At 43.0% G+C, this 25774-nt stretch overlaps 1 protein-coding gene across 1 annotated transcript in view; it reads right to left on the bottom strand.

Moving 5' to 3' along the window:
* NTRK1 (neurotrophic receptor tyrosine kinase 1) overlaps positions 1-25774 on the bottom strand; it is a 351958-nt gene that overhangs the window by 74928 nt on the left and 251256 nt on the right. The window contains exons 12-13 of the mRNA XM_085637927.1: positions 2881-3027; positions 460-590 (exon numbers count right to left, since the gene is read on the bottom strand). Of these exons, the coding sequence (XP_085494053.1) occupies positions 460-590; positions 2881-3027 (278 nt within the window). The remainder of the gene's footprint in view (positions 1-459; positions 591-2880; positions 3028-25774) is intronic.

A 25774-nucleotide genomic window follows, 5' to 3' on the forward strand; every position in this document is an offset into this window, starting at 1 on the left:
CTGTTCAGGAGAGGAGCAGAGAAGTAGAGAAGACGCGGGACCGGACCAGGCCAGCGAAGTTAAGTCAACGTTTTTTTAATTTTTTTTATTAAACCTCCCCGTGTGACCCCCTTCTCCCCCACCTGCGAGTCGTGTCGGCTGTGACTGGTACATTCATTCTGCTGTACTTTTAAACTTTGCTTGCTAAGTTGGCACGGATCTAGCAATTGAGCTGGGAGAAACAGGAAGGATGGAGAGAGTAAATGAGAAGATAACAAACAGGAAGTCAAAAAATCCGAGACCAGCTGAGGAAAGATGGAGATATGGCGAGGAAACAAAACCAAAAAGCATCAAGAGGTAATAAAGGAAGAAGAATGAGCCGGGAAGTCAAGGACTCCTGATTTCAGAATTTGTAGGGCATAGCTCTACAGAGTCTGCCAAGAAGATTTCAAGTAGAAGTATAAGCATCACTGACATTACCTTGACTGCCACTAACATCTTCTCATCTTCTCCAGTTAGGTTACAGCACTCTGCTAGGAAGACTTTTCCGAAAGCCCCTTCTCCAAGCTCCCACTTAAGTGTGATGTCTCTCCTTTTGATGTGATGGACACCTGCAACATAAAGAAGTATTCAATTTGAGTGCTTTTAAGTGCATTTTAATCCATTGGGAAAAAAAACTAATAGTTATTGACTCTGTGACTCAACCACACCGATAGGCCTAAGAGTAAATATAAAAAGTAAAACATTCTCGATGCTAGGTTGGAGTCTTTTGAGCCAATTTTTAATTCTGATTGTGACAGAAATTCCTAATTCTTTATAATAATTATCATTCTTTCAAATGTTTTTAATGTGGCTCAAGATTCAATTTTTTATGTGTTCTTTCCAAAACTATTAATTGAGAATTACATATTACCTCCTGCTGAATCCCTCTTTGTCACTTCTGGTAACCTTCCTTTTTATGCCATTTGCACACTGGCCAGTCTATAATTCCAGCATCTCTTTACCTCACAGTGGGGCCTATCCACAAAGAAATTATGCAGCGCAGCGCTGCAGGCAATTTAGCAGCACAGCGCTATTTAAAAAATGCAGGGATGCTTCGGAATTCACAAGAATACGGCGCAGCCCTGTGTCTTCCCTTGCGCCGGCGCTAAAAAAGTTTCCTAGCGCCAACACAGCCACCGTTGCGCCATGGTGCAAAGGTGCCTGCGTTGCAGGGATAATTGTTTATGTGCAAGAAGGGACACCTTCCTGCACATAGACAATCATTAAAGATGATTGGCTACTTCTATGTTTGCTGAAGAATGCAGCAAACATAGAAAGAACACATAACAAGGAGAAATAAAATGATTTCTCCTCGTGCCACTCTAGTGCCTGCTCTTCGGTGGCGTCAGTTTTCAGTGCTGCCTTAGATTTACAGATCCTTGTAAGTCTAGGGAAGCATCAAAAAGCAATGGGTGGTGCAGTGGAACGCCAACAGCAACACCCATTGCACGCCCCTATCACGCAGATATCTCTGTGAAAGGGTACGATATTATATTTACATAACTGCGTTAAGCCAGGCAAAGTGGCTTAAGGATCTATGTAAATATGGAGCAGGGCATTGCGCCACCGGAGCATCAGAAAGAGGGATGTTCCGGTGGAGCAATACCCTATTGAATATGCCCCATAGTATTTTACGTAGAGGCTTCTACTTCATTTCATTTTTTCTTTACGTGACTTGTGTTGTATCTTCCATTTTATTTACACTCTTGCACCCCATTTCTGTCTTTGCATGCAAATCTCTTTGTTCTGTCTTATTCTTTACATACCTTTGTATTTTACCTACTCAATTCATCAAAAGCCACCTTTTAAATAACCATATTCAATCTTTTGCACACTGTCAAATAATGATTTGCTTGCCTTAACTCTCCTGATCATTCCTAGTGGTGGGAAACCTTTCAATTGCATCCACAGTTTCCCTAAGCCTACGTTCTCAAATGTGTATTCTGAAGGTCACCATCATCATAAACTTTATTCAGCTTTTCAGATAAAAACCATAAAAGTCACAAATAAAACAGTATAGACAAAAAAAGGAACGAAATGCCCCTAACCAATTAATATAAGCAGACAACAGATGACATACAAATAACTCACACATATTATAAGTTAAAAGAAAAAAAGAAGATCTAGCAGCCTGATAAACATAAAGTTCTAATCACAGCTCGATCTGAGCCTAACAGCCGCCTTTAAAAAGCTAAGGACGTACCATAACGTGGACCCTGAAAGGAGAGCTAAAAATGAAGAAGCGGGACGTACTCAAAAGAATTTAGGGATTTTTAAAGTGGGATTAGATAAATTTTCCTCGGTCTCGTAAAAACTGCAAAACATTACAAAATCGATCACGTCCTGCGGAGACCTATTGTCGCAACCGCATAAGGGCAAGGTCGGACCTTTGTCACTCCCTCGGGGTGAGCAAGGAGAAGATAAAATAGATCAAAACGGAAGCGTGTCAGTAGAAAACGATCATATTCTGAAGGTTGCAAAATGCTATTCCTACTCTTGTATTGTAAACTTTGCAAAACTTTGCTGCTGGGCGAAAATATTTATTTTTCAGAACCATTTCCCGCAAAAACCTTTTTAGAAGAGACTGCTTTTTCGTATTCGGATTTCTGTTGGATTAATGCAGGATTTTTCTACAAACTCTTTCCAAAATATCATAACATGCACAACATTTTTAAAGCCAGTGACTTTTTGGACCAACAACATGAAGTTGCATGGATGGAAATCTTTCCAGCTTTGCGAGCCACTCATTATTCATTACAGTAACCCTGGAAAATGGTTGTAAGATTTTTGACAGGAGTATCTGTTTCTACCAATAGCTTTTCAATTTACTTTTGGAAGGTAGCCCATAGTGAGTCTTACATGCATCACAGAAGTATTGTGGGTTCTCAATGAAATTATTCTTCAGTCCATCCATCTTGCCCTCTCCACACGACAATGGGCTTGCACCAAAGTTCATAAAATGAAGAGACATGGCTAAATCGTCTTCCTGTGCTAACACAGCTGCTCCTAGGAAAGAAATTAAGATGATAGAAGTATAAATAGATGCACTGATACACACATCTAATGTCCACCATACGTTATTAGGAATGTTGTACTAATTCCAAGAACTATAAGAAAGGTAGCATCTTCAGCAGTGCAACTTTTATCTTTAACAATTTATCTGAACAATTTCTATAAAGATTATAATAATAAAAGTGAAGCACAAAGAATCATAATGAAAACTATTATACTAAGAAAGATGTGTTTGAAAAGCGGTGAAGTGAAATTGTGGAAATATGGTTTCATAGGCGTTTTAAAGTTGAGTATAAAACAAAAGATCATGAAGGGGTTAGGTTTTCGTTAAAATAATTTTAGGAGGAAAACATGTAACACTCGGCTACTTAGCAGAAAAGTCTTTGGCAAACTTTTTTAGACATTTATTCCAACATATTATTGAAACCTTCTTCGGTTGTTCACAGATTTTTCTGAAACAAACAAATAAAAATCATTCTCTTTTTGCTAGACAGTTTATCACCATGAACATTTTGGTGAAAAAATGCCTAGAGGTCACACTGGACAAAATAATTCCTCTAAAAAACAAAACTTGAAATGAAGATAATGTTGACTAAACTTTTGACAGTGACTACACCACAAAAACTAGAAAGGCAGGACATTTTAACGTGAGGTATGCCCTTGCTTTTATTGTTCATCCCTACATAATCACTTAACTGAAACGCACACGCATATTAGGTAGTGTACAATATGAAATTAGGCATTGAATGTATTGTTTTGGAGTGGTTTATTTTTATTCTCAGTTTTAAAATGTTGCATGAGTTGGGATATACCTATTTTCAAGGTCTGAGCAGTGAATATTGTAAAACGAGTAGGTTGCATTAACAATACTGATGAAAATAAGACAAACATACTGTGTGTACACACTGTTTTTAGGAAATCAATGCCTAATGTGTGGTTGCAGGGTGTACGCATTTGTTGAGATTGTAGCTTTGGAGAGTTACATATAGTATATGTGTCTTGCAAGATTGCAATACAGAGTTAGTATACTGTTACACAGCAGACATTGTTTTCTTTTTGTTTTTGAATATTTAAAATTAACTACATATAAAAATGTTATTTGCCATTTAGAAAGTAAAGCACAATGTATGTAGAAGAGTAATCTGAATTCCTTTCAGATTATTTTCAAAAAACAAATTATTTATCTTTATCCAAAAGCATTCCACATTTGAAAGTGGCTGAAGAATTTTAATTTTTAATATTTTTAAGATATGCTTTTCATTATTTGCATGTTGCAAAGGAAGTAGGTAATCACAGTAAAAACATGTAAAGTATGTGGCAGCTTATCCCTACTAAACTGAATATTGTAGGCAAACAAGTTAAATAATTAAGTTCTAATTGCCAGCACTATTTGCCTTCTGTGGCAAAAAAAGATCTGAGTGTTCTTGACCTTTAGTTACCCTCTTGAGAATCTACAACACCTCCACCTCATACCTGGTCCTAAGAATAGTGCATACATTCATAGTCTGGGAGGTGTGAGCAATAGGCACACCTATGTAATGCAAGACATATGGAAACAAGTGTCGGCGATACATCTGGTCCTCCATAGAGCATCAATCCCATAATCTCAGGATTAAACCTATATTCCTTAAAGCCTTAATAAATATAGTTAAATTCATCAAGGGTGCAGATATATTTACCAGCCTGGGGTCAGGCTGGTAATGTGTAGAGATCACTGAAGAGCAGATCTTAACCAAGAGGGATAGCTTGCGTCCAATAGGAAGCATAAGCATTTGACTCTTACATTTCTAAAGCAACAAAATGGACAAGTTCTGTGAACAATGTTGTGCTGACCCAACAGAAATTTTAGGTAAAAGGACAGACAACTAAGTCCCTCTGACACAGAGCTTACATCTGAAATCCCTGAGCTAAGAGGTAGCGATATTGCAGTATCTTTAGAACAACGTTAGTTAAATACCCTAATGTATCAAAGTACCTGGTACGCTTCAAACGTATTCAAACACTATTGGTCAGACCCAATTTTCAATACTGCATTCAGTATAGAAGTGTGGAGAATTGCACAGTTTTTCCATATGGAATACATATGATATGCTTGAAAGTACGTGAATTGCGTCTGTGTGGTTGCCTGCATGAAAATTGTAGACAATGTATGCCAATAAGAACAAAAGTCACACATGAAACCTGCTGATTGTATTGTTGGTCATCTGCATGCAAACCATAATTGTGGCATGCCACTGAGTACAAAACATAGTGAAATATCTGCACTATATAATGGTTTGTAACTTCTGTGACACTTCATACTCATACCAGTCTCCGACATCAGAATATTTTGCAAAAGTGTAATTGTAAGTGAAACCAATAATGCAACATATGTGCAACTCTATGATTGGGTTTATGTGACATAATACTTGCATAAAAAACGTAAATAGGACTAATTCAGTGCTGGAGTTCACAATGACAGAGTGGAAATAATCCAGAAGAGGGATTATTACAACGATTGAGACACTGCAGACTTTAACCTAGAAAACTTTAACATGGGCATCTTCCACATCTGGAACTGGGAACAACCTGGCCCCACCCACCCATTCACAACATGACTCCATCATAGCACTGTCCCTCTGTTGTACATTAACAAATAACTGTAATTGGTCCAATCTTCATAGGCTAGGACACAACAAAAAGTAGTGCTGACTATACTCTGTTTCTTCAAGATGTTTTCTTTTATGTAATCAATATGAAAGTTAGAAATAAATACCTCTAAAAATATACAGCATGGACACAAGAGAAGGGGACGTGATAAAGTATTTGGATGCCTCAAAATAATTAATATTGTGCAGGTGGTAAACAGTTTCAAACAGAGCAGAACTATTTGATGGTGGTCGTGACCCAGAAAAAATGCAAAGAAGTTTTCATTGACAGGAAGGAAAGTTGATACATAAAATAACGTCTAGCAGAATAACAACAAAATAATTCAAGAGCACTATTTGAGAGGGCCAATGGCTAACAGGGGATTTAGTTAAATAAGTGATACAATAGTTGACATCACTGGCTATATGTACGAATGGAAATAATCAGCACATTTGTGTAAAATTCTGCCCTAGCATAAGGCTTCCTAGCACAGCAGAGGTATCACCAGAATTGATGAAGTCAACCTGTTTAAAAAGATGTGGCATGTTAGAATGCCACCATAGTATAACTCCATGATGACAACTCTCTACCGTCTACCTCACCATGCTGGTTGCTGGACCTACAATTCAAGTCCTACAAGATGACATTGCCTCCAGATGCACTGGACTTTACTGACCACCAACTTTGAGAGATCCCTAGAGAACCAGTGTAGACCTAGCAAAGATTAGGAAAGGACATATAAGGGATATAAAGTTGCTTTTCTTTTGATGTGATGAAAACAAACACATTTGGAAGTATTCACGAGAAAGAGTATCCATTGCTGCTAGGGCTACATGAATGGGGACAGAATGGAAAAAATAAAAAAAAGTTCATTACAATGTATTGTTTTTTTCACAAGGGAAGGCATGGTAAAGGAGAATGTGTGGAGAGAAATTGAACTATTAAGTGTGTTCAAAGAGAGCAAGCTCCTTTTTTCTGTTAACTAAAGGTTTGCTCTTGTATAGTGATAGGTCAGTCAGACTTTAACCCGTTCCGTGCCATGGACGTAACGGTTACGTACATGGCTGCAGCACTGGTGTGCCATAACCGTTACATCCTAGGCACACCACAGCATAATCCCTCTGCTGTTTTCAGTAGAGGGCTTTCCTTTTTTTTTTGGCCTAGAGAGGTGAGGAAGTGCTTCTCCAACCTCCCGAGGCATTTCTTTTTTTCATATGTAATGAAGGTCATGGTCATGACGCGCTGACATCATTATTTATGAAACTGAAATTAGCTGATTGTCTCGTCTCAGTTTCAATGCTTCGGTGCTTGTGGGGCTATCTCAGCGGGAGAGGTACCAGTGGAAAGGGGAGAATCTCCTCTTTTCAATGGTACTGTTCCCTAGTGGATACCTGCTTGGGGATTTCCCCAGGAGGGCGATCCCCAAGCAGGGATCCTCTCACTTAGTGGTGCGGGCTGCCCTAAATGGGCATTATGATGCCACCATCCCTCAAAAATTGACACAGTCATTCTGCCCCCCACCCCCTTGGGGTGCAGCTGGGGGCAATAGCCCCTGAACAAACCCATTAGCCACAAAGGAAGATTTGTTTTTTAATAAAAGAGGGATGGGGGCTGCCCACAATGGGCATGCCAATGCTTCAACCCCCAACACAAAAGGGACAGTCTTTCTGCCCCCCCCCGGCAGGCAGGTGGGGGTTATCACACCGATCTGCACCCTCCGGGGGCAGAAACCCCCACTAGGCACCAGAGAAATGATTATGGGCATGTCAGGGAGTGGCCCCTTAGGCAAGGGTAGCTCCCTTTTTTTGTGAACACATTTTAGCTGCCCTTGGGGCAGATCAGCAATATTCTTAAGCACACCTGCTCCTAAGGGGGGCAGAACACTATTAGACACTAGTGAAAGTTTCTGTGTGTGTGTGAATTGGAGTTCCTCTGACAGTCTGTGTTACTGGTGTTTGCCTGGGTGTGTGTGAACCTGCATTTTGCTGGGGGTGTGTGTGTGGACTTGTGCTTAGCTGGCAGTATGTGTGGACTGTCGGTTGGCTAACGGTCTGCATGGATGGCACAAGTCTGGCAGTGTGGGTGGACTGTCACTTGGCTTGCGATGTGCTTGGACGATGCTTAGCTGGCTGTGTGGCTTGCGTGGATACTCCAGTATTTATTACCCAGAATACCCGGCAAACAATTCTCACTTTCCTCATATTTCGGGGTGGACATTTTTTCGGATCACTGTGCCAGCACAAATTTCCCACCACCCTACGTTTCCCTCAGTCTCCTGAAAAAAAAATGATACCTCCCTTGTGTGGGTGCCCAAAGCAGAGAACCTATAAACGTATAAAGTGAAAAACTAAGGGAGAACCAAAGTGGGTCTAGAAGGGACGATTTTTATACGTTATTAGGCTGACACTGCTTTGGGCAGCCATATGAGTGAGGTATCATTTTTATCCAAAGTCTGAGGGGAACGCTGGGTGGTGGTAAATTTGTGCCGGTGTAGTGATCTTACAACCTTCCCAAACAGAAATGTGAGGAAAATATGACATAATTTAGCTAAATTTGAGGTTTGCAGGGGATTCTGGGTAAGAAAACGATGGGGGATCCACACAAGCACACATCCCTGGAATCCCCCGTGTGTCTAGTTTTCAGACATTGTCTGGGTTTGGTAGGTTTCCCTAGATAGCCGCCGAGGCCCGGCCCAAAAACGCAGGTGCCCCCTATCTATGACAAAACAACCTGTTTTTGCAAGGCGGGCACCAGTATTTTTGGTCCCAGACTCAGCGGCCCTCTCGGGAAACCTACCAAACACAGACATTTCAGAAAACTAGACATCTGGAGGAGTACAAGGAGGTCTAGCTTGCGTGGATCCCCCAATGTTTTCCTACCAAGAATCCCCTGCAAACCTCAAATTATGTATCACAAAACAACCTGGTTTTCCAAGGTTTTGGTCACAGGTTAGGCGGCCATCTAGGGAAACCTACCAAACCCAGACATTTCTGAAAACTAGACACACAGGGGAGTCACGGAGGTGTGACTTGTGTGGACCCCCAATCGTTTTCTTTCTCAAAATCATCTGCGAACCTCAAATTTAGCTAAACAATGCACATTTTTCTTAACATTTCTGTCTGGGATCACCGCATCAGCACAATTTTCCTACCACCCTGCATTCCCCTCGGTCTCCCGAGTAAGATGATACCTCACTTGTGTCAGTGGACCAAGGGCCTGCGACTGGGAAAGGCCAAAATCATAGATTTTAAGGGGTTAGCACAGCGAGCGCTAGGCGCTATATTTTTGTTTATATATGTTTTTAGGTGATTTGCCTTGAACACCCAAGCAAGTGAGGTATAATTTTGAATGAGAGACTTGCAGTGCCATCTTAACGCATGGGCTCGCTTGGGCCGTTGCCGGGGGAGGGCCATGAGCATTGGGGCCCCATGCAGACCAGAATTTAACACTAATTTCTGTAAACCATTTTTATTCCTGTGAGCGGTTGTGTAGGCAGGGTCCAGTGCACTGCCTTGCCCGGGTGCCTATAATGCTGTTAACAAGGCCCTGCCTACAAAGGCATTGTAAAGAAGGGTAACAAGTGGATTACTTGCCAACGCATGTTGAAAGGGTACTGTGGAAACCAAGCAATAAGCATTCCAGTGGGGCAAAGCAGACATGGGGCACTAAAGGGGATGGGAGGAATGCTACAGATAGAAAACCACTTCCAATCGTTCAGAATAGCATCCCAACCCATATTTCTTTTGCCCTCCATGCCCCATCAGATTACACGCAGTCGTGTGCAAGTCAGGTCTGGTATTGCTCAAATATGAACAGTCTAGCCTGAGCTGCCAAAGCAGGTCATCTCTTAACCCAAACTCAAGCAGCTCACCACCGGTTTTGACCCGGTTGGGCCTCTTCGATCAGGTGCAGCGTGGTTCCAAGTGCACATATATGTGTTCACTGTAATGCTCTAAGTGGACAAGCGAAAGCTCAAACGTGGGTCCCACGATTCCAGCGCCACTGGGACCAAGTTTAACCACACAGAAAAGACTAGGCTGGAAGTAACGTTGAGTTGCTTAAACGAAAATATGCAATTTTCCACTATTTTTTCAAACTAAATCTGTGGACAAAAGCAAAAGTACGGTTCTACTTACAGTAATCTTCACCGAGCCCCACAGACTTGTATAACCAGGGCCAGACTGGTAACTGAAACCGGCCCAGGCAAAATGCTCGGCCAGGCCCCCCTGGGGTGAAGGGGGTGCCGCCAAGCTGTTTGCTGGGGCAGGTTTCGGCCGATTTTGTTACAGGGGTCCGATATTGCTGACCCCCAGTTATAAAAATGGCCCCAGGGGCCCAAAACCGGCCCCCACCCTGGCAGCCCAACTGGGAAACGCCCGGTGCCCGCTACGGGCAGTCCGGCCCTGAGTATAACAGGGCTGCACCAGGTGACTGAACGTCTGTCGCAGTGCCGTGGATTTCCAGCCTAAATGACGGCCCCCGGGGGAAGAAAGGTCGCAGACCAGTCTTCCGCCGGGGTATTCGCGCAACGACCGGAAGGACAAGGTGGGGGTGGGATCATAGGAGTGAAGGAGGGGGGCGGGAGTTGGGAGGGTATATAAGGTGTCAGGAGAGGAGGATCCGGCCTCTTCCTGACACCTGAGCACCACCGGGGGGAAAATAAAGTTTGTCCGCCCACCCACCCTACAGACGTTAAGCGAAGGGTTGGGATATATTTTGGGCTGAGCGTGCCAGTTTAGGGCAGGTTGCAGAGTAGAGGCGTCACGGTACTTTGGAGGGGTGGGGAGTCACATACGGGCGGATCCACCCCTCGGGGGGGGGGAGAACGGTACACAGGTGACTGATAGCGGGAGTGGGAAGCAATGACCAATGAAGGAAATTACACAGAGGATGCTTGGAGGGCAAGTGAAGGTGAGAATGGGAAGAGGAAGAAGGTCACCGAGTGAGTGGGGGAAGAGTCTAACAGGTGAGATGGTTTTGAGAATGGATGAAAGGAGAATGAGTCGGTATGGGTTGGGGAAAGTATATTTATTGCATTTATTTACTGTCAAATTAAGTCTAAATGATTGCAACCATGTCCTAATAAAATGGCCTTTTACGCTTCAAGTAACAGCATGGAGTGGGGTTCTTGCGCGAAGCGCCTGTTTGATGGGGAAGCGTACACAAGGCTGTCTGCAGCGTGTTCAGCGTCAGCCAGTGAGCCCCTAGGACGGGCCCCGGAGTTCTGCTTCGTTAGTACAGTCTGTCCCTTGACAGGCGGGAAGCAGCTGCTAATTCACTTTTGAAATTGATTCAGGTCCTAAATGGGCTTAATCTATCTGTTTCCCCCAGGGGCCCGGACGCTGGATGTGCTGGGAGCAGAGAGGCAGGAGTACTGCGGGCGGAACCACTTGGGGGGGGGGGGGTTGCAACGCATGCGTATTTACACTTGTAGATGGGCCGCCCTGTGCAGGTGTGGGGCACCAGAACTCGTTTTTGGGTAAGAGCGCACATATTTCGTAATCAGACTTTGACCCAGAGCAAGTGAGAGAAGGGGAGAAAGAAGACGGAAGCGAAAGATAGGAAAACAGTGAGAACACAGGGATGAAAAAGAACCTGCAATAGTGATTTTCAGAGACGTGTAACGTGGTGGAAGAAAGAGGCGCGAGGTGCTTGGCATTCAGCAACTCTTGGACTTGGCCGCTCCGGCTGCTCAGAAAAACGTCATCATACAGCACTCATTTTACAAATTAGGCACAGCTGCGGCCTATGATGAATTCGGAAGCATATTCTATGGTAGACCTGGAAGGAGCATGCCAAGCTAATCCGGACACGGGTCCCTATGCCACAGACCTAATGCTCTTTCTGAGGAAGAGGATTCTTGCTTTAACTCTCAAGATTCCCCATGGGAAGATCTCTGGCTTGCACCCAGCTAGTGGCGAGCTGTTGTTCTCTCTTCACAATCACGTTTTTGAAACACAAAAAAACCTGCAAAATGCTGTACAACTAATCACATACCTAAAGTTTAGAAGCGTGCTTTCCTGCTTGAACGTTTTCGTTGTAAATTTAAGTAAAATATCAGGACATGTGAATTAATATCTGCGACCAAGTGGCGCTTCACATGGGTCTCGTGGACTCTTGTACCCAAGTGCAAACTTTTTGGGATTGATGGGACTTCTTTAGTTTACTAACATATTTGATAATGTGCCTCGACTTCCCTTGTGCTTACCTTTGTATTTTTTTTTAAAGTACTGTTTATATTTGTGTATATTATCAGGTTGATTTAACATCATATTTATTGAACACAGTCAACTCATTTAGCTCGTGTAAGAGTTAATCACAGAGCGTTGTGCTTTGGCTTCAAATGGGAAATGAAGATTCCCATACAATAGGTTATGCACTATTATAACTAGGAAACCAGGGGGCAGTGCTTGGCTGCTAGAAAAATGGCCGCCACTCTCTACAGCTCCATGCAGTAGGCCACTGCCATCTTCTGTACTGAGAAATAGAGATCCTGGTCATTTCTCAGGGCAGGTGGATCATATGACGCACATTGGGAACTCTCCGCTTGGAATCAAAAGGGCTGGAAACAGCTGCGAAGGTTGCCTATCCCACCTGCTTTCACCTAGGCAGCGGGGTGATGGACTGATGCCACCAACGATGCCAGAGGACGCAGGATGTAAGGGTCAAGGGAGAAGGGACCCGTGAAGTGAGACAGAGGAACTGATAGCATTAAGCCCCATGATCACCCCAGCTCTCTCCCACGAGCACTGCACTGTTGAAGGAACACTCAACATCTGGAGGATTCAAAGGCCAAAGAAGCTGCTGCAGATGTCTTAATGGAACCTACATCCATCACACGTGCAAATCACTCTTCAGATACAAATAGGTGGTGTAGACATCTTCGCCTCACCTTTAAGCTCTAAGCCCTTCTCTGTTATTTCTACTTCCCTCCAACCTCGTTTGATTTCCCCCTCCCTCTCAGAGTAGGTATTTAAAGGAAAGGTTAATGTTAGATGAGAATAATAGGAGTTTGTCTGCTGGCAACATCCTTTATTTTCATGACTGTGTCACAGAAACAAAATGAGCTATTTTGCATTGGTTGAATTGATACAAGGCCTCTGCTGTATGTGATAATTTTACATGTTCTGGAAAAACAAACAAAGGAATGTTACAGAATAACCAGGACATTCTTTTTCAAAAGGTTTTAAGTATATTATGTATTGTAAAAACAATATTTTTTTAATAAAAGTCATGAAGAAATGTTTTTAATGTATTAGATTAATAATAATGACAAAACAATTCACTGGTAAATAAAATAGGTAAACAGTACATTCCTTGGTTTGGGTTTTTGTTTAACTGAAAAGCACTGTACAAAAATGTTTTTGTGAATTTGGTAACCTGCTTGAGACCACATCCTACACTAAAGTCCCCGTTTTCAGAGAAAAATAGAGGGTTTGGAAACCATCAATTTCTCCCACCAACAACAAAAGGAAAAGGTAAATTTAGCTTTTTTGTGTTTTTGAACCTCCGCTTAAATCTCCACTTGAGCAAACGGTGTGATCCTAGGCAAATCACTTTATTTCATTGTGTCTCATTTTCATTGACCGACCAGTGCTTTTCAATAATTCAGTTCAGTATTTACATTCCACAAAACCTCCTCACTAATATTCCTTTAATAGATAATATTGATGTGCCGCATATATCGTAACAAAATTGAACATAACAATGAAAATTAAGGTATTCTTGAAGGTTTCTAAATTCATATTTATAAACTATAATTTTCATAAATACCACTCTATACAGTGTTATGTTCTGTTATGTTCTGGTATGGTATGTTATATGTTAAAATAATTCATTATAGAGTGAACAACTCACTTCTACAGGAATTTACCGGTGCTAAAGCTTCATTCTAGAGGACTGGTGGCTGTCAAACCTTCTAAAAACTTTAAAATAATTTTCTTAAAGTTGTAAAATTTTGGTAAGAGGGAATCTGTGATGACAGCGTATTCCAATAATGTAGAGAGAGGTTTGAGAAAGAGTGACCCACATTACGAGCTGTTCGATTGCAACGGGGAGAGGCAAGTGCGGTGTTGGATAATCCAAGACTCCTGGCAGGGTGGTAGAACCTAATTCTTGCACCAAGATAGGACGGACCTTGTCTGTGCAGGGCTCTATAGGCATGGAAAAGAAGCTTGACTATACAAGCTTCTTTGACTGGTGGGCCAATTTAATGACCTTAAAATCAACTCTGAAGGGGAGCCCAGAGGAAGATGACAGACCATACAGACAGCCGTATTTGGAATCACCTGGATATCCTTCATAGCAGCCAAGAGAGCAGTTCCATAGTCTACGCGACTAATTATAAGACACTGTATGACGGACTTCCCACAGTTAAGGGGAAGTCAGGGAAAAACCTTCCTGAGAAGATAAAAAGTACCAAAACAAGACCCTCAGCTAGCCTTGACTTGATTATTCATAGAAAGCTTGTCATTCAATCAAATGTCCAGTATTTAACCTCCCTATTTGGGCAAGGGACAGATCCCACTCCCAGAGGCCACCAGCCTTGTGGCCAGATCTGATTCACTTTGTCAAATGATAACATTTCTGTCTTTTCTCTGTTAAGTTGGAGGCAGTTCTGTTCCATTCAGGATGGCACATTACACATACAACCAACAAACCTAGCTTCTTAACCTCAAGGTTTTGTCCAAATTATATCACCAATTGGGTGTCGTCAGTGTAAGACAATATTCAAAACCATAAAGCTCCACAATCTTTGCCAGAGGGCCAACATAAATATTAAAAAGCGTGCGAGTCAAAGAAGATCCCTGAGGTACTCCGCAGGTGAGGATGTGGTCCGTCGGCTAGACTGCCGACTTTGGTGCTGGAAACCAGGGTTCGAGCCTCGGGGTCGCGTCCACATCCTGTGATTCTGGGCAAATCACTTAATTTCCCCATGCCTAAATGTGTAATGTAAATACGGTGCTCGTGTAAAGCGCTCCAATGCCTTCATGGTCGAGTTCGCGCTATATAAATATGCAAAAAATATATATATATATCCTGGATTGAATTGAAAGGGGGAATATAAACCACTTGGGATCTGTCTCTGAAAAGTGACAGCGATATCATTTAATGTTCTTCACTGACACACAAATGTTTAAAAAAGACAATTAAAAAAAAAATGTAAGAGTTTTTAAGACACCTTTACATGCCCTTTTTTGTGTTACTTCTGTGACATATTTTGAGAGCCGTGCTTTGGATCTTATTGCCGAGCCAACCCTGGCACCGCTCAGGATACGTCATGCCTGTGAGTAACACTGTACTGCACTTCGAAAACGTCACAGTCTTAGTATTAGGAACAAAACATGTTTGCGGCTCATCAAAATGTCAGGATTAACGAAATGAAAAGAAATGTAGCCTAAAGTCAGAAATCAAGGTGGGCTTTAAATATTGAGCCACAGGAGCATTTGCCATCAGTGCTGTAGCTCTGTTTGTCTGCATCTTGTATGGTATTGCGTCACTTCATTATAACATAAAAGTTTCCCATGAGCATCAACATTTTCTCCGCCATGCTTCATTGCTCAAAGCCTGTCAACCGCCTCCTAACATGACCAAACAAGTAGGATTGTTGAACTTCTTTGAGAGAGGTCCTTAGATCACAATTCTTGTTTGAAGTGACAGAGACTCTACTTATACTGTTACTCCCACTTTCTCTTGCAGCCACTGAAGCTAAACAAGCACTGGCAAAGTCAATAGCTTTAGCTCATGTGAGACCTATTGACTTTGGCAATGTCTTTCAGCCATGTTGTATGTAGAACGAGGCTGCCGTGAAGAATGGCTAAAAGCAAATTTTATAAGTATTATGACGCAGCAATGGGAGGCAAAAAAAAAAAGCGTTGGCCATGTCATTGTGCTTTTTTTATTAATGCGAAAGGGGGAGGAGGGCCACACAGACAATGGTAGGCTGAGGAGTGTGGAGGGAAGAGGCACCATGGACAACAGGAGGGTGGACGCTGTCTGGGGAGAGGCACCATAGACAATGGGAGGGTGGAGGGAAAAAGCAACACGGACAACGGGAGGGTGGGGCGGTGGGAAGGAAGAAGCAACACAGACACTGGGAGGTGGGACAGAAAAAGCGACAAGGTCAAAAGGGTTGGGGAATGGGAGGGCAGAACAACAAGGATGACTGTGCTAGCTAGAAAGAGAAATAGTACCTCAATCACAGCACCAGCAGCGGAAGGGCTCTAAGCACGATGAAGCAATCAGTACTTGGTCCATGCTCAAGCGATAGAAGAGGAAGTGCCGCTGGCACGCGCTGTCCAATTAGGAGGCAGCATGTGACAGTGGCAATGAAACTGACGAATTTTAAGCAATGAATGGGCTCCAAGTCCCTTGTTGAAAACAATATCTTTCATAAGCTAGAGCCAGGGCCGGACTTAGATCCAAAACCGGCCCTGGCAAAGTGCTTGGCCAGCTCCCCAGGGGTTTGGGGGTGCGGCCGAGCTGTTTACCAGGGCCGGTTTCTGCCAATTTCGTTACAGCGGCCAATATTGCAGCTATGCTGCAAAGACGGCCCTGTAACAAAATCGGCCCCCAGGGGCCCAAAACTGCCCCCAACCCTGGCGGCCCACTGGGGAAATGCCCAGTGCCCGCTATGGCCAGTCCAGACCTGGCTAGAGCTCATGCCCTAGTTTGTGTGCTGTCTCAAGTGAAACATAAAATGTAGGGCTCGATCTGCCCATTATTATTATACAAATGCCTTGTGCCTTAAGTGTTTCCAATAGAGGAGTTCACGGTATTAAGTGGATGGTCGTAGATAATGAAGCATCATCTGTGAAGGAAGGGTGCATTTTATTTAGGGGTATGCAAGGATCTTATGACACAAGTGTAACTGGTGAAGTTCCCGACTATTGATCCATCTCATGGGTCTATAATGGGGAACTTCAACAGTACACCCCTAACCTCAGGGATTCATGCTTCTCCTAACCCTACACACTGGTGCTGTTTTTTTGCTCACAAGTGTTAGTTGGTTAAAAAAGATTGTGCTTAAGTTCATCCCTCGTTTAGCTTTCTCTTTCGAGAAATCTGTATCATGCTGGTAACTCATAAACATCTTGTCCATGGGAGATAACTAGCCTTTTAGTTGGTAGCCTCCAAAACCTTGTTGCGTTGGTTACTCATGAGCATTTCATATAGAGGTGGGCACCTTGCTTACATTTTCCTGTAGAGTGATCCAACACAGATGCCACTTACGGACAACACACTTGGGAAATCCTAATTTTCATGTGAAAGCTGAACTTGCTTGAAACCGCATTTGTTTTGCAGTTTTTACAATTAATTCTCTACGTTTGCAGAAAACACCCTATCAACTTTTTGTTAACCATAATACTTAAATTGTTTGAGGCAAATCTTTAAATAGTAGAGGCAGGCTTCTGACTAGTGACCACTAAAATACAGTCCAGCTTATAGAATATGCAAACAGTCTCCACTGAATGTCATTACAGGTACATTTACCTCATAAATATTCATAGCGGATATTTAGAAAACGAAACTGCATATTTAGCATTCAGTGTGGGTGCATTCGCCTGGCCCTGTTAAACAGTTTGTTTTTGTAGAGGCAGACGGGTTTGACCTTCTAACCTTTTGTTTCCACTCCTTTGTTCCTGGTTCTGTCAGTCTCTGACCTCATCCCACCACCCACCCTCCCTATTGATTTTCTTTCATACTCTGGAAAAACAGCACAAACATCAGCTCAGGTTGCCTAGTCGCCATGGAAAACCACTCCAAAGTTCCACGTCTGGGGCGGTGGTTCATCGAAAGGGCACTTTGGTTGTTTGATCCTAGGGATTTGGGCTAGCATAAAATCAAGTGTACATTATTGGAAAGCCAACCAAGCCCTCCACCCCTTCTGCCTAACCTTGGTGGTGGGCGGTCCTAAACGCGCAAGAGACTTTTACCTATAGGTGTCCGCTTCATCAAGATCAATGTCGCTAAATTGGGTTATGTTTTTACATATATGTGATGTTGAGATGAGTCATAAAAGAGAATACTTAATGGGTGGGCTGATTGTTAAGTGCCTTCCTACTCCATGCACCCGTGCTCACCAATGTTTTTCAGAGGGTGCAAAAAGTGTTACGTGCAAAAGAGAAAATATCAGACCCCGATTGAAAGAGTCAGTGTGCGCGGACACATACACTTTCAAATGGAACTTAGTTCTCTGGAAATTCCACCAGTATAGGGGGTATTCTGCAGCCATAAGTTTCTGGACAGGGATTGGACCAAGGGGAATGTTAGGAAAGCAAGCAATACGGGGGAGACCATTGGGAATGCAGTTGGCCACTCACAAACAGGGATATTTAGACCATTCGGGGGACAGCCTACTGGCCCGCCAGGTCAGCAGCTACAGCCTCCACTCCTCTGGCAGAAGACCATTTAAATACCCTACCTGGCAGACATGGAGCTCTGTTCATCAATGGAGATGCAGAGATTTTTTTAAAATTAAAAGTGAAAACACAATGGCCATAAAGCATTGTGCCATCACTATGTGTTTTTTCCTAGCAGGGACCACCATGCCTCAAGTCAGTCTGGGATGGAAAAACCATTGACTATCAACCTTCCGTAAATAGGTGTTGGTAAGCGTCACTGTGACCTAGAGGCCTAGTGGCGGATGCGCTACCAGGTGAGAGGTTTGCACAGTTGTTGGAGAAGTTTATACTTTGCCTGCACACTAAGACAAAGTTGGGAAATTAAGCTCCAGGCAAAGACAAGCAAAGTATGAGTGAAGTTTGTATTTGCTCAGGTGCTGGGATAGAATTTGGAATTCTGACGTTGGCAAAGAAGGGCAAATCTTTTCAACGTGTCTTTATCCTCAGATGCAAAGTTTAATGCTTTGGCCCACCTTGGATGACATTTTGTGCTCCCCGATGTCCCATGGATCTAGTTCCTTGAAGCAGAGAATCGCCGCTGACTACAACCCTTCTGCCATCACCCCAGAAAATGTCCCAGCAAGGGTGAAAAGGGATGGCTCCGGGCGTGGACGCAACTGGTTCAGGCTGGAAAACAGATTGTGTGAATGGGCTCATAACATTCATATTAGCAAGATGAAGGCAAAGCATATTGTCAAAATAATGTTGCCGTCTTATGATGGGGCATCTAACAACTGCAAGGAGTAAAACTCTTCAGCTGTAATTCTCTTTGCCATGGTTTATACTGGGATGCAGAGGCCCATGGGTCAATTAAGAGGCCATTTAAAGTGTCAGGAGGACCATGTCTTAAGCACCAGCAGGGCACCCGTAGCACATTAGGCGATCTACGGGAGGGAGGCAGCGATGAGTGCCTAGGGTCAACAAAAGGAATATGAGAGTAGTTGGGGCTGAGGGGATGGTGTGAAAGATATTTTCTCATATCAAACCCGTTAGCTTGATTTCTGATAACATCCACTGCTAAGGTACTATGGACCATTCAATGTGACCTCTGCTTAGCCTTTGCCTTCTAGATGTCTAGCCAGTCAATAAATGTGATCTAATAAATCAAAATTGTTGGATATAATTTATTTGGGCATGTTTTTATTGCCCCACCAAGATCTCCCAATAGCGGAGCATTACGACCCGGATGTTGAACTGGCAGAGCTCTGAATATGCAGACTTTCCGGGTCACGGCTTGTCTATGGACAGACACCCTGCCTTCCAAGGAGGATTCTTATGGAAAAATTGACCATCGCAGACTGTCTGCATCTATAATCGGTAGAAGAGCAAGTAATCGGCGAATGAGTATTTAATATAAGATCATATCATTGATCATGGGTGACAAATCGGTGTAGCCAGGGTCAGCAAGTGCTGCCCATTGCTTAGCTCTTTGTACCGCTGATGTTGCCTTCATTGCTCTTGGTCTCAGAGATCAAGAACGCAAACGAAAGAAGAGCCGGTAATAGGGTGTAAGCTCATGCTAGTTTACACTCCGTCCTGCTCCACTAGCCCCTCAGCAGCAAGTAGGATGCGCTTAGAGGGCTACGGGAGGGACAAAGGATCAACTGTGTCGTGAGAATTTAGAAGGTAGGTGATGTCAGTTCCGAACCCCCAAGCATGTTTGTAAATGAATCCTGGGGATGAACAAATGGAGATAACAGTAACAGAGAAGTGAAGTAAAGGGAGGAGGGAATAAAGCTATGGAAGAAATAAGCGGTGAAAGGAGAGTGGAGAAGAAATCATGCCCTCTCACAGGTAGGATGTTGCTTGATCCACCCTATGCTCTATTTTTGCAAACACTATGGAAGGACGCTACGTTCTTTGACTGTCGTTGGGTTATATGTAAAGGTCTGAAGGCTTTCTTGGCCAAACATTGCAAGCTTAGTGAAGTTCACAAAGACTGGGAAAAGTAATCAGAACTAACTTTTAGAGAGAGAATTCTCCTGCATATTACTTTTGCGGGAAAATACCTTCAGAGCATTGTTATCTTGTGAGAATCTGGTCTTGAAGACAAAGATTTGAACAGCTGACAGCCTTCACAAATTTCACAAGGTGGAAATGTTGACAGCTTCACAAAACAGCAGGACTAAATTGAGATTTACGACACTGCTGGCTTAAGGTGCACCTTACTCTTCCTTGTTCTCCTTCAAACTGGGAGGTCTCAGGACTTTATTTATGATTAGATATTTAGGAAACTGTCCAAGGGGCAGCACATCCCTAGTCCAGGATCCACTCTAAACCAAGCCACAGGAAGCATGGAAGGGTTTGGGGCTTTGGCTGCTTCCCACTAGGTGTTTGAAAAGTTGCAAACACAGAGGCTTCGCAACAATAAATGTTTTTTGTGCCACTTGAACTCTCCTCGTCTCTCCCCTTTTCATCCCCACGCGGTGTTGGGGTCATTCCCTGCTCGTTGGAAGCCCTGCTCTGAAGTTAGAACTTCCGGTAGGCATGGAATGGGTTGTGAGCGGGTTCCTCTGGGTTTCTCCTCTGGTGCCTTGAGGGGCAGTTCCAAAACTAGGAACGCAAATCCCTACAGCTTGGTGCCCCACCCTTCCTGGGAGGGACTTCTGGATGTAGAGAGCTGCTGCCAGAGAAAGCAAGTCTTGCCTTGTGGATATCGGCGAACGTTGAACACTTTACCCTGCATTGTGAAAGGTAAAGGCCCCATCTTTACTCAATTTTGTGAGCCTAAACTTCACACTCCTACCTCCTATCTGTGACTGTAAAATAAAAAGCTTCCTCAGGAATGCCTAGGGTGTCTGGCAATACCTTTCTTCTATTTTTTCTAAACCTCCAGCCACACCAACAATTGACTAAGTGCATAGTCCCATAGTGTGAGTCGGTGAAGATCTATGATGGCTCTGGGTACATTTCCCCAGTACTGTGGCAATAACATGGGGTTTGACCTTTGCACTGTTCTGATTAATGCTGAACCTGCGTTTGTCACTACACTTGCTCCAAATACCATGACTTGGGACCATATTTATTTGCACTGGCGTGGCTCATGGCTGAAATATTCTTCTGCTGGTATTCTCTATAAATCGGTCCTTGGAGCTTGGCCGAGTCTAGACCAAATGGACGATGGAGAGCAAGGCACAAGTCAGAGGTGAACGTGGTCCATTACTAATTTTAGAGAGGGGATGCCGCCAGAAATGAACAAGGCCGTACGGGCATCGGGCATTTGCCCAGTAGGCTGGTTGGTTGGGGTCTGCTTTTGTTACCGGGGGCCGGCTTTGAGCCAGTGCAGCAGTTTCAAAAGGCACTGTAGAGTTCCTTGTATATCCAAGAGTTTTCAGGCAGCAATAAAAATGTCAAGATAACTGGTGACTACAGAAATCAGAGTTTTGCCTAGTAACAGTTTTGGCTCATCTAAGGTAGTGCAGGGGGTTAATATTCCTGATGGTAAGAGCATGTACTATGCAGATCACAGAACAGTATTTTATGGAAATAGCTCTGCGGGTCACTGCTTTTGTCCTAGAGATCTCGTTGTAACTGTGCAGGTCATAAGTTACAATCGTAACAGAGGTTAGAAAGTTCTATTTTTTTCTGTCTTTCATTATCCTAATTTTGCTAGAAAGGGTTTGTTTGGGTAGAAATAGATTTTTGATGGTAAAGTGAACCATAACCACTGTGTTACATTCTGAATCCTGAATTTGTGCTTCTCCAGACCAAGGACACTAAAACAATGCCTAACAATATGGATAACATGTGAATCCTACACTTTCCAATCCCTTTTTTCTTATTTAACGTTTTCTATACACTGATTTACACCTATGATTCATTGTCTCTGAAAATAAACTTTGTAAAGCAGACATTTTAAGTAAATGAAATACTTGTTATGAAAGTTAATAGAAAAAGGGTAACAATATAATGTCCTTAAGTGTCTTTTAGGGAGTATGTGGGCTATTTTAATGTATTTTAAATTTATTTTGATTATGTGTAATTTTTGTTGTTTGTATATGTTATTTTAATGTTGTAGTTTACTCCTTGAAATCTTGCAACTTTTTGCTGCTAGCATAAGGCACTTTAGTTTTGGAGCTGAAATTATAATGCACGTTCTTTCTATTGCTAACTGTTATTGGCATATTGTTACAATTATTTATATTTGCTGCTATTACAAGGCATTTTAGTTTTGGTGCTCTAAGTAAATCTCATTGTATTTGTATATGTTTAGTTAGATGTTGCTGTGGATATTCATTATTTTTTATTTTTTTGTGATGATTTTAATTAATCAACAAATAAATAAATACAATACAATACATTGTCTCTGTATGTGTGTGATGGAACATGCTTCAACAACCTACACTGACATGAGAGGCGCTATTACACAAATGAAATACATATAAGAGAGGGGCTATGGAGAGATGCGAGGCCCTGCTGGAGGGTGCTAGTGAGAGAATCGCTGAAGAGCCCCAATAGAGAATTGAATATATCATGAAAAATGTGTTGTAGAATTCGCCATTTTTCTCAGTTTATCTTGGGGGAGAACCCACCCCCAAACCTCCTTTTAGTGGTCAAGTTTGCTTGCTTCGGTCACTATGCACCGTATGTGGGCTGGTATGACATTTGTCAGGACTGCTTTGGGTTCTCAGTCTGGCCCTAGAAAAAGAGGCTCAAGTGTGCCCTTTATTAGAAACTGAAACGTGTGGTGTGCCATCTTGCTAGTGCCCTGACAATGGATGTCATTTCGGAGACTCCAGAGGTTGCAGCTACGACCCTTGGCTTGTCGCTTGTGACCCCTGCCCCTGTATTTGCGACCCCTTGTCTTAGAGGTAACAAGATCAGTGACAGGAACACAGGGGCAGCTCCTCCTTATGGGCATTGGTTGGGGGCTCCAATCTCCTTGCTTTTTGTCAACACAAATAGTATATTATTCACTATTATTGTAATAAAAAATGGAGTACAATTAGCTTGAAAAATGACCCTCCCCCTGTGTGCATGCGTGCAGGGGAGAGTGTTTAGGTGAGACAGTATGTGTATGTCTGATTGTGTGTGTATGTGCAAGCATGGTGTGTGATGCCACTTCCGCTACCCATGGCCTTTTGGTTAATTGACGCTCATGGCCCCGCCCGATATTGTGAAAGTTATTTAATAGCACTTGCTTGCATTGAGGCCTCACAGTGCATTTATAACATCCAGGCAACATCCTGCTTGGCATGAGAGTGGCCTGGGTGGGATTATGAGCAGGGAGGGGCCACCGTTGACATTCTAGGGCCTTAACGATGTGGAAATATGCTTTTGTGCTTTCATACAGGTTAAACACACGTGCAGGAAGACGCCAAATAGCTCTTGAAAAACACATCAAGCATCTTGTATTTACCTTGTGAAAAATACAGTATTTAAACGTAACCGATACGTTGTAGACATATATTTGAATTATTATTTTCTATGTATCGACCCTTGTTACTCTCCTGGACGGGGATGACGTCTCTTGCATCTAGGACAGGCAATGGGTCTGGTGTGAAGTGTGCCCGGCTGTGGGACATATATGGACATATATGGCATTCAACCACCACCAGGGACCAGGCTCGCTCGCAGTCGCGGCTGGTATGACTCATGGGTGGGGGCGGGAGGGGTGGTCACGTAGGTTCACAGGGGTGGCGGGGGGGAGTTTGGTTTTAATTTAAAGAAACGTACCTTACCGGGGTCCCGCGCCACCTCAACTCTTGGCCAGGTCCTGCGTTTTCCTGCTGCTCTCCTGAACAGGAAATGCAGCCAAAGGCAGAATGCCTCCCCTCCCCTCCCCTAAGCCAATTACAACTCTGCAATGGCAGCGTTGTGATTGGTGGGGACGGCGCCCAGCCTGGGGCCTATAGGGAGGCCATTTTCTCTATGTTGGCTGCATGCAGCCTACATAGAGAAAAGACAGAGTGCGCATGACTGGTGCTAATGGAGGCGCTGCCCCTGCTCGCTCGGGATTCACGCCGAGGTGAGCCTGAAATCTGGCACTTGGGAATAATTATAGGGACCAGGCTTTTGAAAATGGAAAAAGTACATTTCTGATGATTTTTCCAACAAAGTAATACAAGGTACACAACATTTGCAGCTAGCAGAGTGTGGGGCTTGTATACTTGGCACAACTTTGTCTGTGTGCAACGCTTGGCAAGAGGTGTTGGAAATGGGAATAGAAGACAAATTCCTTACAGTAAAGAAGTGTATTTAAGTGAGCGACTGTGCGACACGAAGGAAACAGAAAGCATGATACAGGAGACAAGGTCAGAAAGCAATAGACAGAGGTAGTTTGTGGGAGATAAAACGGATAGAGAGAGAGAGAGAGAAAGACAAGAGGAGAACAGACAGAGTGAGAAGCAGAGAGCGAGAAGAGATAGGGAGCAGGATGAGAGGAGAGAGAAAGTGAGAAACTACGTGGACAGAAAAAGAGAGAAACAAAGAGAAAGTAGAGATCGAAATAGAGTAAAACAAGGAGGGAGGGAATCGAAGAGATAGTGAGGATGATGCTGGAGCAGAGTTTTCAGTTTGAAAATTCTGGGGCTTTTGAAGCTCTGACATGTCTATTCGTTGTATTAATTTATTAATAATTAATAATTAATTATTTGTCTTGTGCAAGTGCGTTTATATTAATCAATCCGTTTGTCCTAACAAGAGAAGAGAGAGTTACACGTGAGTGTGCATAAATGTGCTGTTTTAAAAAATAACGTGCATGTTTTTATGTTTAAACGTTGCTATGTGCTGTTTATTTTTGAGCACAAAACGCTTTCTGAATTAATGCTTTTCTATGTTGCAAGTGCTAGATAAATGCATACACATAAGGGTATTAGTGGGGTTAACACTGTTTAATCATTATGCTGTGGTAACGTTGTTTTGTCTCTTTTAATTAAGATGGTCTATTGAGGCCTATGTTGGCCTAAGAAAAGATGGCCGAATTGTGAGCCTGGCTGTGATTTAAATATGAAAACTGTGACGAGGGAGACCCCTGCTGGAAATGGTCCTGAAGCTAACTGACCATGGTCCTTGCTTGAAAAACTTTCCATGAAGACAGCAGCAGTTTTTGGGAAGTCTCCAAGTGAAGTGAAAGTGTCCTTGGCAGCCTTGGGAAACAAAGGGGCCTTAGAGAGAAGCTCTGAACTGTGGCTCGATGGCCGAGGAGAAGCAGGATTAATGTGATACATGTTTTATTTTCTTGGTTCCTGTTCCGTAGTTTTCATTATGTGTACTTTTCCTGAGCGGAGATTCTCAAATGTAGCGATGTTACATCCTTTCCTTCTCGCTCTGCTCAGCAAGTCCGGCGGACATTATAGTTTTTTCTATGTTCCCAATGTATCTTTCTATTGTTTAGAAACTATAAGATGTTAGCCTAGAGAGGGTCTTTGCCACTTGCCATTTTGCCTTTGCCGCGTACCGAATCTGCGTTGCTGAGGATTGATGCTGAAGGGACTTCGTCTTGAGAGACATTTACCGAGAGACTTGTCCTGACCCGTTCTGACATTTAGCTAGAATAGGTAACTATGAGAAATGATTTACTCTAATTGATTTCCTTTGACTAATTTTAGATAAAGCAATATAATTTTAAACATGGTGTTGGATATTCTTTGTTGTCAATTATTGGGTTTGCGTTATTGATTATTGTTGTATATATTGTATAGATTATGCTTAGGGACAGTCACAAAAACCAGGTCTTATCGACCTCGGTATAGATGCAGGGTGTTTAG

The sequence above is a fragment of the Triturus cristatus genome, chromosome 12 (assembly GCF_964204655.1).
Source record: "Triturus cristatus chromosome 12, aTriCri1.1, whole genome shotgun sequence".
Lineage (NCBI taxonomy): Eukaryota > Metazoa > Chordata > Amphibia > Caudata > Salamandridae > Triturus > Triturus cristatus.